This window comes from Vidua chalybeata, chromosome 11 (assembly GCF_026979565.1).
Source record: "Vidua chalybeata isolate OUT-0048 chromosome 11, bVidCha1 merged haplotype, whole genome shotgun sequence".
In the NCBI taxonomy this organism is placed as follows: Eukaryota; Metazoa; Chordata; class Aves; order Passeriformes; family Viduidae; genus Vidua; species Vidua chalybeata.
Genome location: NC_071540.1, coordinates 3971848 through 3987864, shown reverse-complemented (window position 1 = coordinate 3987864; position 16017 = coordinate 3971848). Strand labels below are relative to the sequence as shown.

Below are 16017 nucleotides of genomic sequence, written 5' to 3'. Positions count from 1 at the left end.
CAGACTACAGTCATTAAACCAAGTCGCACTGCAGCTAAAGCAAAGTCTGTGTTACCATCTGAAATACAAGCAAAATTGGGGGTGATGTGTTAAGAATTCTTTGTTTGCAGAATAAGTGTTATTGAGGAACTTCAAGTCAGTGGGTTGTTTTAATCAGGAATGCTTAAACAAAAATCATGTGAGGTTATTTTTCAGCATGGTGCAGTGAATCAGACACTCATAACTCCTGTGCTACCATCACTGTCAAAATTCTGCAATCACTGTCAAAAATGGTTTCAAATATTCTCCTTTTTTCTTTTTCTTTTTTTTTTATTTTGTCTGTATTCAACTAATAAATAAATTATTTTGAAGAAACTACATTCCTCAAAAAACTATGTAGTTATTCTGGCAGATTCATTTCTGCAGTGCCCAGGTAAACCTGAAAGAAAAGCAATAACAAGAAAAGTATTTATAAAAATATATTTCACAAAGTAGGAAACAATACAGGAGTTTCTCTGAATACAATACATGGAGTAAATAAACAAATGATAATATAGCTTCAAAACAAAGTAGAAAATTAAAATGATTTGCATGTAATACGTAGTTTTCTTATACAATTGCTACTTCTAAATGGCAAGTTTGCATTACAAATTGAGTATGCTTGCAGCTTCTAGTGTTCTTTCTCTGTGTGCAAGAGCCCTGGTGCATCACTATGAATATTATAGAAAAAAATGCTAATAACAGAAGCAGTAAAATTATGTACACACTGGTTCCTGCTCTAATACAGTGGAGAACTATAAGCATGGTTTTTTTACTGTACTGTGTTATGTGTGGATTTCTAAAAGTCTATAGTTTAAATATTCACATGAACCAGTTTACTTCCAGCTGTTTGTGCTTGTATTAAAAACACCAGGTACTAGATTTATGAAGAAGATATAAAACTGTCAAAAGTTTTCTCTGGCAATGTTTAATTCCTGCCAGCATTCTCTTAAAATTCAGCTACTGCAAATGGACAGGGAACTGCTTTAACCTGCAACAATTTGTCATTTTTCTTTTCAAAATGTACATGTATGAAACATTCATTATACATAGAAAAAAAAAATCTAACTGATATAATTTAGTTTTCTTCATAATCTTACACTATAGATTATTAGTCAATAAATAAAAGCAGTAATGGACATCAATAAAATATTTATTTCAAAGATTGAACAAATAAATTCGATCTTTAGCAATAAAATCAGCAATTCTTTCATTTATGTAAGTCCATCCCATTTCACAGTTTTTTCTTTCAGAAGACGAAGCACAGGGTTGATCCTTCTTCTAGAAAAAAAGATCCTTTTGTGAAGCAAGGTTTTGCAGCCCTGCCTTTGAATCTCTACACATTAGCATTTATTACCCATCACTGGAATGGATTAAGAACATGTGAATATTTTAAGGCTTGACACAATATTTAAAGATGATACTCAGTCTGTGGTTGCGTGGCCAACAATTACTGTATGTACAATGGATGGTCACTGCACAGTAGGAGCCAGTAGGAATTGGCAATGCTATTTCTGCTCAGCATTGCTAAGAAGACCAAGATATTGCTTTGAACATTTCTGTGGCGGGATCTTTGTTGGCAATGCAGAAACAAACCTTTAGCTTTACACATACTGGGCAGGAGCTACTGTTCAACAGTAAATCCCTGCAAGTCCATTTCCTAAGAGAGCACCAATTTCTTTTTTGTTCTTTTCAATTCACTGAAGATAATCAAAGATCCAAATCTTCATCTTCAGAGTGGTCAAGTGAATATCAAATATCCAAAGACTTCTAGACACTCCACATACTTTACTTCACACTCCACAAGACTTAACCTCCTAACATATACTTTTTTTTTTTTTTTGGTTCAACATTACAATGTAGTTGATTTTATAGATGACTGGCGCTAAACTTGCCTCTAAAACAAAAAGCCACATTAGTTTTAACTAACAGCAGTGGCCCTAGAATATTACATGATCATTAAGTCAAGAGGGAAAAAGTTTGTAATCCACTGTCAAGTTTCTTTGTCACTTTCTCCGACTGAGTAAAGTTCTCCGAGTCTTTTAAAGCGAGGACCCCATTCACTGAGGTAGTCAAAATTCTGGTCTGAGTCTGATGTGGAGGACTCCAAGGAGCTAAGGGAACCGGCCGCTGACCCCTTTCCTTCATAGCCATAAATCTGGATAGAGTCATATGGCGGAGCTGTGGGGTCATTATCAGCTTCATGAAGCCTTACATTAATAAATTCGTCAACATCAACACCATTAGGAACAGGTGCAAGACCCTGCCTGGGCATAAATTGAAGATCAGGCTTAATATCCTTACGAGGCAAAAATCCATTAATTCCATCTGGATTTTGCAAAGTCGCAATGTCAAAAGCTTCTGTGTCTTCCTCTCCACCTCCTTCGTCGTCGTAGCGAATGATATTCTCCCTCACATCTTCATCATCTTTGATGATCAGAGGCTCATTCTTATGTCTTCTTAGTGTCACAAACAGCACCACAATGACTGCAAAGAGAGCACCACAAGCTGATTAGGCAAAACATTTCCAAACCAAACACCACATGGTGAGTGCAGCTGGGGAAGGTGAGAGGCTGCTTTTTGTGGGATTGGGAGTAATAAGGGTGAAAAGCTGAAAGACCTATTCACATGAAGGAAATTGGATCAGAAGCTCTGATTAGTCATCTAGTCTTTGATTATCAGCTCATATTTACATCTGAAGCTCAATTTTATAGAAGCAATAAGATTTCCCATACTCCTAATTTCAAGCCTCGAGTTTTCCCTTTGGAAGTGAAGTCAGGCTATCATTATTCACATAGTCTATAATGATCTACATTAGCGATGGTGCTTTCAAAAATTAGAGGGTGTTTTTCTGAAAACATAGCCCTAATGGGAGAATGAAATCAGTGTTTTTTCTACCTGTTGCAAGACACTGCTATTATATAACTAAAAGAGAGTGAGAAAATAAATGAGACAGAAAGAGCTCAGCTCAATTTCAGAATCATGAACAGATGCATAAAAAATTCTAGATGGGTTATGCTTGGTTTTGCAGTTTATTGCTTAAACCTCAGTTACTGATGTAAATCTCAGTCACAAAGTGAAGCTGCAAAGTGCAGGAATAGGACTCTCATTGTTCTCTCCCTCACTTGCTTGATGTTGTACACAAATGTTGTATGTTTTATTAAAATATACCACAGTGCTTATCTTGTAAATCTTTAGTGTCTCTTGTGCCATTACAATCCAGAATAAACTCCTAATAGAAATATACAAATATAAATATATATAAAATAGAAAGAAATAAAGCTATAAGAAGGCATCCAAAGGAGGGAGCCCAGGCTGGGGAAGGGCCTGCAGGGGCCACCCGAGGAGAGGCTGAGGGCACTGGGCTGGGCCAGCTGCAGCAGAGGGGCTGCAGGGGCAGCTCTGAGCTCTGCTCTGGGCCAGGGACAGCACCCAGGGAGTGGCTGGAGCTGGGCAGAGCAGGGTCAAGCTGGACATCAGGGGAAGGTTCTGCTTCCCCAGAGGGTGCTGGCACTGCCCAGGCTCCCCAGGGAATGGGCACGGCCCCGAGGCTGCCAGAGCTCCAGGAGTGTTTGGACACCAGGGATGGACGGGGGGGATTGCTGGGGGGTCCGGGCAGGGACAGGGGCTGGGTCAATGATCCCTGTGGGTCCCTTCCAACTCAGGACATTCTATGATTCCACAATTCATACAAGTCTTAGAATATACAATTTTCTATCAGGTGTAGTCCACACTGTGTTCACCTTGCTGCTCAAAACCCCGATGTGATTTTCAGTTTCCCATTCCACACCTGTTTATTCTGTAACTCGTGTGTGTGACTACTTCAGAGCAGGACTTTGCTCCCTCTGCTTCTGTCCAGCCCTCAGCACATGAGGGATTGAGTGCTGCCAGCACTGTCAGTGCTGCTGCACGTGGTGTTGGACTGGACCGTCCCTCCTCCTCTCTGACTGCCACACCTCCTCCGAGCCCGCAGGCCCAGGGGATTTGCGAAGGTGATGCAGGCCGTGCCAGAGCACCCACCGAGCAGCAGGATGATGCAGGCCAGGATGGCGATGAGGGCGCCCATGCTGAGCCCGATGGGCAGCACGTAGGCCTCGGCGTTGCAGGACTGCACGGTGCCGTCGCTGCTGCAGCCGCACACGCGGATGGTCAGCGTGCCCGTGCTGCTCATGGGCGGCGTGCCGCTGTCGCTGATGACGATGGGCAGCAGGTACACCTCCTGCTTCTGCCGGCTGAAGCCGCTGTGCTTGGCCAGGATGCTCAGCGTGTTATCTGCAAGGCAAAAGCTCAAGATGCGTCAAGGGAAATTTAGGTTGGAAACTAGGAAAACGTTTTTCACAGAAAGAGTGATAAAGTTCTGGAATGGCTGCCCGGGGAGGTGGTGGAGTCACCATCCCTGGAGGTGTTTAACAAAGCCTGGATGTGGCACTGGGTGCCAGGGTTTAGTTGAGGGGTTGGGGCTGGGTTGGACTCGATGTTCTTGAAGGTCTCTCCCAACCCAGTGATTCTGTGAAATCTGTGAAAATGGCAGTGTCTCAGCTCTTCCTCAGTGCCTTCAGGAGCCTCAGTGCAAACATTTCATGATCTCCTCGTGTCAGCAGCACGTGGCACGGAAATGCCTCCCCTTTCTGTCCAGCTGCCTCAAGAAGTGCAATATATGCATTTCCTTGTGTGATAAGAAGATCATGATCCCTTATTTCTCCTCTGCATACAGCTCTACAGATATATTCCAATCATGATTCACCACTTTTTTTCAAGTCACACAGTCATAAAAATCCAGCCAGTAAAACAAGAGAGAAATGAAATGTTAAAGAAACCCAGACTTAAAGCATATTCACCAATTAACACAAATCTTCCTTGCCTTACAACCACAAACTACACAATTTCTTCTGCTATAAAAGATTTTTCCTTTTTATATAAAGACAAAAGAAAAGCTAAACGCATTCAAAGTTGTGGGGCTAATTTTAAGAGATCTAAATATTTATTTGACCTCAATGAAGACAAGAGAGCAAACCAGGCTTTATCTCCCATGAAGGCAGACAAGAAATGAGTCTAGGACATCTTACCTCTGCACACATATGTAGAAAGTTAATTTTAGAAATATAAAGAGGCATCTGACTGCATGGCATCCTACACAGCCATACAGTTACACAGTGAAATCTCTAAGAGTTACTCAGTTCTCAGTTCACCAAATGAATACAAGTTGATTTTTCATGGGGTAATCATACAGATTTTAATTTGCATAGTTATAAAAATTACAGATTCTAGACAGTTATAAACACACACATATCAGATATCAATAATCTTGTATGTGTCATAGTGCTCAGGTATAAACCATGATTAGTGGCATGTCAAATCGGCAGAAAATTCTGATTTCTTTATATACTTAAACATTCTCTAACTTTTAACTGCTTTATTCTGTGGAATAAAATAATAATTCAATATTAGGAATTATAATAACAGTGCATGTTGACTTCCACTAGTGGGCTGTTTGTATTTTCTTTAATAAAAAGATTCAGAGGCACAGAGAAGAGGAATGTATGTGTTTGTGTGTGAGTCTTGCCGGGGGATCCAATGACAATTTAAAAATAAAGCTGCACATCTTGTTTGGAAGAAGGAGTTGAGGTTCATTTTCCTGATGCATCATGAACAAAAGAAAGCCTCCTGATATTTTATGCTCTAAAATGGACACATGCAATGCTAAATGTCATTCCATGGAAGGAAAGAAAACACTAGGAGTGCTCATATGACAATAGGCTTCTCCTGAAGATCAGGTCCCTTCCCACACAAACATTCTGTGATTCTATAATTTTCTATAAGAAAATCACCTACCAATCACATTTACTTGGCCTAGAGAGGTTCTTACTATAATTTATATTGCAGATGATGTAACCATTTCAGCATTTTTCATAAATTCAGATTATGCAACACGTGAAGGTCAATCTAAAAATTAACTCCTTCATAAAGCAGAATAAATATGGTCACTTTGCAGAACAAAAAGTATTCCTAATAAGTTTTTTCCCCCCCACAGGAATCCTGAGGTTTTATCTATTCCAGTTGGAAACAGTCACATCAAAACTGATGGCACCCTGGAGCTAAATAAATAGTCTAGTTCTTCCTTGTGCCCTTTTTTAAAATGAAAGGAAGCATATGTGTTTACTGAAGACAAATTTCAGGTATAAGCTCTTAAGAATTCTGACAACTCAAATAGGACCAAAGTCCCTGATGACACCCAGTGTCACATGTGCCAGTGTGCTGCAGTGGAAAAGTCACGTGTGTTTGAAGGCAATAATTAACACACATTTGGAAGTGAACAAAACCTGCACTTCTCCTTGCTTGGGTGTGCCAGAGGTGTTAACACACGTGTGCAAGTTAAACCACTTCCTTGTTCTCTGCAGGAAAAAAAGGGAAAAGTTATGGTGGGAAAATAGTCTTGTAGCTCAGTTTCCCTGAATATGGGTGTGTGGAGCTTTACCAAAGAAAGAGTGACTACGTGATGTGCAAAAGTTCCTTTTTTTGATCTGATAGCCTTCTTTTCTCCCTCAGCACCCCTCCTTGTTTTGAAATACTGGAAAATAAATTCATCTATCTGCTGTCATTCTCCTGCAAAATTAAAAATATCCTAGCATAAGCTGCATTCTTAATCCTTTTACTTTAACCTTTCAAAAGAGAAAATAACTAGGTGGTGCTCAATTTCCAGCTCTTTCTTTGAGACAAATCCCACTCAGAGGTGTCACATCTGTAGTCATTTATTTGGAACTCCAGAGACTTTTACAGTTCTATAGCACAGTGCTCTAAAATCTGTACTGATACAGCCTGTTCCTTCCTGTGAACCTGCTGCAGTCCTTCTCTGCCCAAGCTGGAGCACAGGATTGATTACTGAGCCCAACAGCCCTGCTCTTTACAGATATGCAAAAGAGGGAAGGCACCTGCTTTAGGAAGAACTGAAAAAGAGAAGCTATACTTGTTGGGAACAGCTTCAGATCCCTTCCATCCTCCTGAGACACTCACTGCCATCCTGTCTGCTGCAGAAAATTCTAATAAGTCAAAACCAGAGCATAACGGAGTAAAAAAAGGAAGGATGCACTCTAAAGAGAAGGGGGCAGAAAAAGTGAGAGGGAGGAGAGATGAAGAAAATAAAGTGTTCATCAGTGAAGCTTTGTTGAGTGTAAGAAGCCACCTGGTTTCTTGATTCCTGGTTGGAATTGATAACCACCATGGTTATCAATTCAAGCTCAGAGATGCAAGATATTTGGGGTATTAACTGTTAGTTAAGTGCAAAATAAGTTGCAATGCCTGGACAGTCAGAACTATTCAGAAGAGATGTCAAACAATGAGAAGAGAATAACTTTCTTTTCTTACAGATGGCTTGCTTGCTTGTTTGGTTGGGTTTTTTTATTTGTTTGTTTTTGTTTTCTTGGTTTTTTTGTTTTTTGGTTTTTTTTTTGTGGTTTTGGGGGTTGTTTTTTTTGTTGGTTTTTTTTTTTATTTTTTTTTAGTTGAGGTTTTTTTTTGGTTGGTTGTTTTTTGTTAGAAACAATGTTTGACTAAAAGTGAATATGTTATGCCTGGAAAGAAAAGAAAAGCAGACAAGTAGAACATAGAAAAAGCAAAATAAAATGACCAAATTGTTTTGCCAATGAGTGGCAAGTCCTCCATTTGACTTAGGAATTTTGTTTAGCAATAAATTCTTTCCCCTTCATTGCTATGTCTTAAAATAAATATACCTTGGTGTTGCTGGAGATGTGGCTCTTGAGTGAAGAACAATGACTCCCTGGGTTGACATTTAGTTGGTTCCTAGAACTTGAAGATAAATCCTGGCAGCTGATCAGCAATAGACTCAATTTATGTGATTTGCTTTCTCCTTTCTGGACATTCCAGAAGGAGCCTCCTTCAGGAACAGCCTCCAGCACTGCTGCATGAATGAACTTGGCAGCAGGTGCTCAGCAGGAGAGGGGACAATCACCTTCCCTCATCTTCCCAATTAACCCACTGATCCTTCATTACAGCGCTGCTCGGGTTCTTTATTTATTCATGGTACTTTTAGCAAAACAAGGAAAAGCACATGCAGAAAAACCCCAAAACTCTCTGCTCACAACGCTCTGAGCTGTCTGCCACAGGCAAAGAGCCACTGAGAGTGTTCCTCCAGCCAGGGAGGCACATCCAGGAGGGGCTTTGACATTCTCCATCAGAATTCTCCCAGAATTCTGTGCCCTTCTCAGTGGGGAAGGGGCTGGAGAAGTTCATGGAAATGCCTGAGCACTATGAAATCCCCTCTCCCTGGTGATGCAGCAGCCACCCAGGATGGACCAGGAGCTGCATCCTGTCCTGCAGGCTTCAGGAATGGTGTAAGATCTTAATAACTCTCATAGCATCAGTGTCAGGTCAGAGAAGCACAGCTCTGGGCATGCACAGGTACAGCTCAGAGATGGAGCTCACTTCTGCCTTTTTTTACACATTAAAAAACCTGGTGGCTCAGCTCCCTGGCTGACTCTGAGTCTCTGTAATTTACAAGCAGATTCTTGAAATAACCATAAAAGAGACTGTTTTGGGAATATCTCCCTCACAGCAGGAACACAGGATGACAATGCAGAAGGTCTTTTAAAGATGTCCAGTGTGGTTTCTAGACAAAGGTAGTTTGCATAACCATAGCAATTACCACAGGGCCAAGTGCTTTCTGCAGATTCCCCAGCTCTTCTCAAATCTCCCAGATCTCTTTTGAGGCTCTTGGATGAACGATTTTGAGAATATGTAAATGCAATCATTTTAATACAAAGCTACTTCTGGATTTTCTAGACACGAGTGACTTGAATGGCATCAACAGCAATCAGGATGTCAAATTAGCAGGCAGGAGTCAACCCCTTTATCTCCCACTTTGTGCAAGAATGCATCTTGCAATTTTAAACCAGACAATAAAATAACAGAAGTAAAAATCAGCAGTGAGTTTGCATCTAAGTCATTTTCTCTGCACACTTTATTGCAATTCTTTAATTCCCTTGCAGTCTCTAATATGTTGAGATCAGCGGAGTTCCCTGCTGTGCCACCTTACACCTACAGAATTCTGCCTTTCTTTTTTTATCCCTTTTATAATGTCCTCAGAAAGATCAAATAATTAATGATATTAAGGACTTGGTGGTAGAAGTTGTTATCTATGCTGGATATATTATTTATGTGAAGAAGGAATTTTAATTGGAAACTGCAGCTGGAAACAGCAGAATGACAGAAATATATGGTTCTTCCTGTTTATTAGAGCTATCATTCTGTGTACATTTTTAAAGCTCAGATTCTCTGTAAAATAGAGTTTTTTTGAGAAGAGTTTCTTCTCTTCTACTCTTCTAAGTAGAAGAGCAGCAGGGATATCCTTACTGTGACACTCCCTGCTCTTTCTGATAAGGAAAAGACAGGGACAGCTCATTCATCTCCAATCTCTATTCAAAAGTAACATCTATTCTTAAATAAAACCCCCAAACTTGAAATAACTGAGCAATTGAATTATTATCATCAAGGTTTCAGTGGAAACTAGCAGAAAACCAGAGCACATGACATTTGAAGGAATGTGAGCTCTAGAACACTCAGCAACCAGCTGCAAAGGCACTAGAAAAGAACATTCAAGAGAACGCTGATGCCATTTCAGCTTTGTATAACCATTAATAACCATAATTAATATGCATATGCCTCTTGTAATAGTTAATATTCACTAGTGGAAACCTTACAATGTCAAACACAGATTTTTTTAAAAGATCCTTTCAAACATTAGTATTTTTGTTTTTCTTCAGAAGTCAAACCTAATGACAGAGAAATGGATTGATGATAGGAAGATTCCAATCCCCTTTTTAGAGCCTGAGTATAAAACTGTCAAGAGACACAGAGGTGTCTCAAAAAGTCACTGTATAAGTCACCTTAATCAGTATTCTTTTTGAATATTTTCCCAGTCATATTTCCGTTCTACAAAGAGATTTACAAATAACACCTTTTTAGATTGGTAGGATTGCACTGCAGGAAAAACCCAGTGACTGCAGCCCCGACAAGTCACTGCCCACAGTGCCACGTGTGCTCTCTTGTTTTGAAATGTCTCTTTTTTCCTTTTGCAATTACAAAATCCCTGGGAAAGAATAGTCCTGATCTCCTTTCTGATCCACCACAAGAACCAGCAGTGACAACTCCAAGCACACCCTCATCCATGCTCACCTTTTAAAAAGCCACTGCTCACAAATGGGCCCTGAGCTGGAAAACTGATTTATTTGTTTCAGGCTCCACTTTAGTACAAGTGGGAAATATCAGTTTCCTGCTTCCAAAATAATGAATTTAAAATTCTTTATGAGAAACATCCATGTAAGACAGTTGTTTTTTTTTTTTTTCCATGCCTTAGGCTGCAACAAATTTAAAGGAATATTTGATTAAAAGGATACAATTATAAGTTTGTATGTTATAAATTTGGTAATAGGTAGTAGCTGAAAAAATAACCTATTTGTTCATTAGAACTGCTATAACAATTTTGTTTCATGTTTAAACTTAGTGCTTTCAACATGGCTGTATTTATAAAAAATACATTTTTATGATAACATATATATGTATGTATTTTAATATATCTAAATATAAAACTGTGTCGTGTGTATTTTTACAGCTGTACCAGGCCTTCCTTGATGACTGTCTCAAAGAAAATCCTCTCGAGCAGCAGTTTACAGGAAAAAGGACCCTTTGTTTAATCTGTATGGTAAAGGCATAAATGTTCTATTCAAACAGAAGGCTTACAAAATCATCTGAAAATAAAGAGAGGCCATTTTTTACAGTATATTTTTGCTGATTTATGATGGTCAAACCATACTGGCAGTGAAGCATCCACAGGCATTTCAAAGTGACCTGCTTTTTATATATGTCAAAAATTTGTGAGGTCTTCAAAAAAGCAGATTGATGATTGCTATCAAATTTGATAGCAGACATCAGGTTCAAAGGAAAAAAACTTTTTGTCATAAAAATTCAGCTGATTGATCAAATTCTCTTTCCTGCCCCATAGCAAGTTGCATTCCATATCAGCATATTTAATGGCTATTCACAAAGCATTCCTATGACAAATTAACAAACACTTAAATGATTTTGGTTTATTTATAGGCCTGAGGTATCTGCAATCCCTTAAAACACCTATAAGAACACAGGGAAAGAAAAAGTATTTCATGTGAGAAAATATATTGGTAGAAGAATAATTGGAAAATGTCACATATTTTGTATCTTTGATTATTTTCTCCTCTTTACCATTTGGCTTAAATAATAACAGTTTATGCCAGAACTGAGCAGCTGAATCAACTAATGAATAAAAAAAAACCTAAATACATTTCCATGTAGTCCTTTGCAGAAATAAAAAGTACTGCTGGGAATTTTGAATCATGAGCAAAGTAATATTTAATCGTGTATACATCATTTTCATATGTTAAAATTTCTTGGAAAGGGGAATAATTATGTTAGTGCTACTGTGTAATACAGAATTTGTAGTAAATAAATTCTTGACAGGAGGGAAAAAAAAAAAAAAGCCAGACAAATTAACAGCAAAGTGATGATGAATAAGCATTTCCTCCTACTTTTTTCCTTTGAAAATGTGAACTTTAGATAATAGTCTGTATAATTTCTAGTTCTATTCCTTTGGAAAAGTCTGAACTTTAGATAATTGTCTCTTAAGTATTCTAAAACTTTCCTGTGACCTTTAGGCCAGCAGAGCTATAATCAAACATAACTCTACGGTCCCTTGCAGTCTAGCAGCAACTCTTGTATTTTGTACCTTGGTTTTAACTCATTGAAGAAAGGACAGAAAATCCCTGCTGAAGAAATAATGATGTAGAACACATTGAGTCTGAAATAATACCAGTTTTATTGTTAATAGAGTAGAGAAATAATTAGGACATGGTACCTTTCTCTCTCTTTTTAATTTACAGACGCATAGAGCAAGTCAAAGCAGGAAATTTTGGGTTCTGGGTCTGTTTAAGCTCCACCTTGTCTGAACTGCACCCAGCACATCTGCTGAACCTCACTCACTCTGGTTTGTCAGTTCATCTCTTCCCAACCCTGGTGCCACTTGGGCTTGACACTCCCATAATGGGAAGCAATCCAGGCCAGTGAGGGTGTGAGATGTGCTCAACCAGCACTGGCTTTTGCCCCTCCTTTTCTCTCCTGTATCCCAGCAGCCAGTCACAAAGCTGTTTACTAATAATACCACTGCTTTGACACGCTTTGCTTCATTCAGATCACATCACTGCATGGCACGTGCATTGAATGGTACATCTGTAAAGTGTAAGAATTAATGCAGGTTGCCAAGCTCTGCTTTAGAAAAAGAGATGAAATGGCTGTCAAATGTGCTCAGCATTAAAAATACATTATTAACACAGCAATTTGCATAGACTGATGGATCATTTTTGAAATCTACATATTCTAGTTAATTCTATTCTGTTGTTATTTTAACCAAAAAGTTTCAGAAAGTGATACGGTGTTTTACAGCACTTTGATAAAATAATGCCTATATTTTGCATTTGAACCAAGAACTTTCCAGTACTATATTACCAGATTCTAACAAAAATGCTTCAAGGATAAATAGAAAAGTCAAGATATCCCAAGGCTGTGCCATCTGCTTTTCTTTGGAGGGATAATGGATTCTCAATCTTTCTATGAATACCTACTTAACAAATGCAGTGTGGGAGGAGAAGCTGGTGGCAGACAGGGATCTGAGCCCCTTAGGCCACCGTGACAGCTACAGCTTTAAACGTTACACACATGTTCTCTTCTGTGTAGAGCTGAATCTCCACTGGGTTCAGTGAAATTCAGAGTGATTTTGGAAGGTGATGGAAAAGCTCCAAGAATTCTTGCCCATGTTCTTCACCTTCCTCACTTCAACACATCCTCCAGTTCTTCTATCAGTGACTTCTAGGTCTGGAAAAGTTCACAGACCTCGAGACTACGAAGACAATCATGGATGTTTGAAGTGAATCTTTCTTTCTACAATGTAAACTGTCACTATCACAGGAAAAACCATAAAACTTAAGTAGGAACCTTTCAGGTTCTACTAGAATGTGATGTGTTCTTGCCATTTAAGTAATTTAACATCCACTTCTCCATGCCATGATAATCACCTTTTCCATCCCAATTCTGTGCTGAATGTACACAGGGGCTTGGTAGGGATTTAAAACAATTTACCAGTAAATCATACACCAGCCCTTAAAAACTAAATCTGTAATCAGATCTATCAACCATATTGAAGATTTGTTGCAACAGTAAAAGCCAAATTCCAGCCCTACCAATGTATTTCTATTATGCCACTTACTTTTTACATAATGTCCACTTTGAAATACAGCAGCAGAAAGCAACCAGCAGACTATAAAAACAGCAACCAGCATTTATTGGAACGTTGCCTTTTGGTACTGGTGTAATAAAGGTCTTGTCAGCACTTCCATTACAAAATGCCAATTTTCAGAGGTTTATAACTCTGACATAACAACTTCCTATGAAAAGAAATTTAGAATGTGGACTCTCTGCCAAAGAGCACTGAAAGTTAAATACAGCTTACGTTGGCCTGGGTATTTTAAGTCAGAAAATAAATTAAAAACAATTCTGACTTAACATTTTCTTGAGCTAGTGCCACTGAAGAAAAAAAATGTGTCTTTCATTGTAAAAAGTGCCAGATCCTGCAGTTCTTATACACGCAGAACTCCCTTGAAGTTCCCTGAGAACAATATCTGTGAGAGCCCTGAAAGGAGTGCCATTATACATTTTTGTAAATGTCATCAAGAGTTATATTAGCTTTTTGTAATTTGAAAGACTGAAATGTTATGGTGTAACATTGCCCCTGGGCACACAGGCAGCATGATAATGACTTTGGGAAGACATTCTGATATGCAGATTACATATAACAATAACAATTTGTTATCACCAGGCCATTAATGGCAGTAATTCAGACCTCTGTCTCACACCCAAAGGATTCACAGGATGCCTTATTACATGCACACCTCTCAGAATGTGATTCCCATGGGGAAAACTCATGGCCTTTTGAAATGCAGGGAAGAGCAAAAGGCATCCAGAGAAGGAATTCCAGTGAGTGAAAAAATACCAATTACCCATCTATAGAGTGGAAAACATATAGCTTGAAAAAGTTTTCAAATGAAACATCCCAGATACTCTTTGGAATGTTTCTGGACAGCATGCAAACATTAAAAAAACATGGAAAAAACATGGAATAGCCACAGGTTCCAGACTGGGATACACAGCTGGATTATGGAGAATCACAGCAGGAACACACACACATCTGAATTTAGATTCAAAGCCCAGGACACACTGCAAGACCCTGCCTTTGCTCTCTCCATGATGTGACACAACACAGAACTTGGAAAGAAGCAGCCAGAGAAAGATGTCAGCACTTGAATTCTGCCTCACCACAGAGATGTTACCAAGTCAGTGCTCATATGGGTGAATATTATGAATATATATGTTCATGTATTATGAATATATGAAACTACAGCACCAGTTCAGAAGTTGTTTAGAGTTCTCATGGAATCACAGGATGAGTGAGGTTGGAAGGGACCTCCAGAGGTCACCTGCTCCAACCCTGCTCACCACAGCTACCCAGAGCCCAGGACCACGTCCAGCTGGCTTCTGAATATCTCCAAGGATGGGACTTCTAAAAATAGTAAAATATTTGTATTCACAATTGAAATATAACTGTGACAAACCAAAAGACATCATATTCAGTGTTTCTCTTCATCCCATGAAGAGAAGTTATCAGGTATAAATATATAAAGAATCTGTAAGCTGAGAGAACACCTTGCAAATGGTTCCTTGTTGTCTTCTAATTTGTGATGAAGAGTCTGATAAAGTACAAGTGAAGTGTTTAGGCAAAAGCTGCAATAAAAATACAAAGCATGATCACATAAAAATATTAGAAGAGATGGGGATTCTACTGGCAGAGGAAAATACATCTCAATATGCCAAAAAGACCTCTGTGATCATGAAGAAAAAACATATAAAGTTTAAAAAACATGTAAAAAATATATATAAAGGTGAGCAGAAAAACCCCAGTAGATATTCTGACAAACTTATGTTTCCTTACTGGAAAAAAAAAAAAAAAATTTAAGAAAAATCATTTTAGTTTAGAAAAAGCTATGGTCTATACATGAATTTTTGAAGCAAGTGGTTCTGCTAGACAGACTGTATTAGAACTCTATAAAGTTTTTAGCAACTACATCTTTTGATCTTGCCTGTTAGCACAAAAAAGGCACAAAACAAGAAAAAGTTGATTTGTCATAATTTTTTTTCATTTAGAAATAGCAAATCTTAGTACAAAGAAGCCATAACAATGTGGATTAGATAAAGATGATACAGAAGGAGATGTCAGGGGTAGAACTGAGTCTCAACTATCTCCCTCTGTATTCAGTGTTGCAGCTCATATCGAAGATTCTAGCTGCCATCAGATGGGCTCCACCATCTCCTCCCCTGACGAGCGCATTCCTCATGTTTCCTGTCTGGGACTTCCAGAAGAATCCAAAATATCTCTCCCTTAGAGCACTCCTGAAATTCTCAGCCTTTACCAGCCCCACTGCTCACAGCTCTGCAGCGTTTGCACAGCACAACGGCAGCACAGACATTAAATGTTTTACCAAATTCATAATAGCCAAGCTAAACAGAAGCGTTCCAAACTCCAGAACAATTCCTCAATCAAAAATCCATCACTCCTGTAGAGTGCTCTGAGATCACAAGGTCTTAATGTTCGCTGGGGGAACACTGCATAGTTTACAGGAAGGTCACACATAATGGATGAAAAGGTTATGGAAAGTGACAGGACCCAACTAAGCAAGGTTAGGGAGCAACAAGTTGGAAAAGCCTACATGAATTAGTTTTGTTTTTTATTATTTCCAACAAGCTATATTTAAGCTTCAGTTTTAGGTTAGACTGAATGAGAGTTTCATAGCAGCACAAACAAAGCCAGAAAGCTTTACCTGTGTTTATGAAAGCAATGTGAAATTATTA

The 16017-nt window shown here is 38.8% G+C and overlaps 1 protein-coding gene across 1 annotated transcript in view; it reads right to left on the bottom strand.

Annotated features, from left to right (window-relative positions):
- Window positions 1–445: 445 nt before the first annotated feature.
- CDH8 (cadherin 8) overlaps window positions 446–16017 on the bottom strand; it is a 139050-nt gene continuing 123478 nt past the window's right edge. The window contains exons 10-11 of the mRNA XM_053952997.1: window positions 4039–4290; window positions 446–2505 (exon numbers count right to left, since the gene is read on the bottom strand). Of these exons, the coding sequence (XP_053808972.1) occupies window positions 2012–2505; window positions 4039–4290 (746 nt within the window). The 3' untranslated portion in view covers window positions 446–2011. The remainder of the gene's footprint in view (window positions 2506–4038; window positions 4291–16017) is intronic.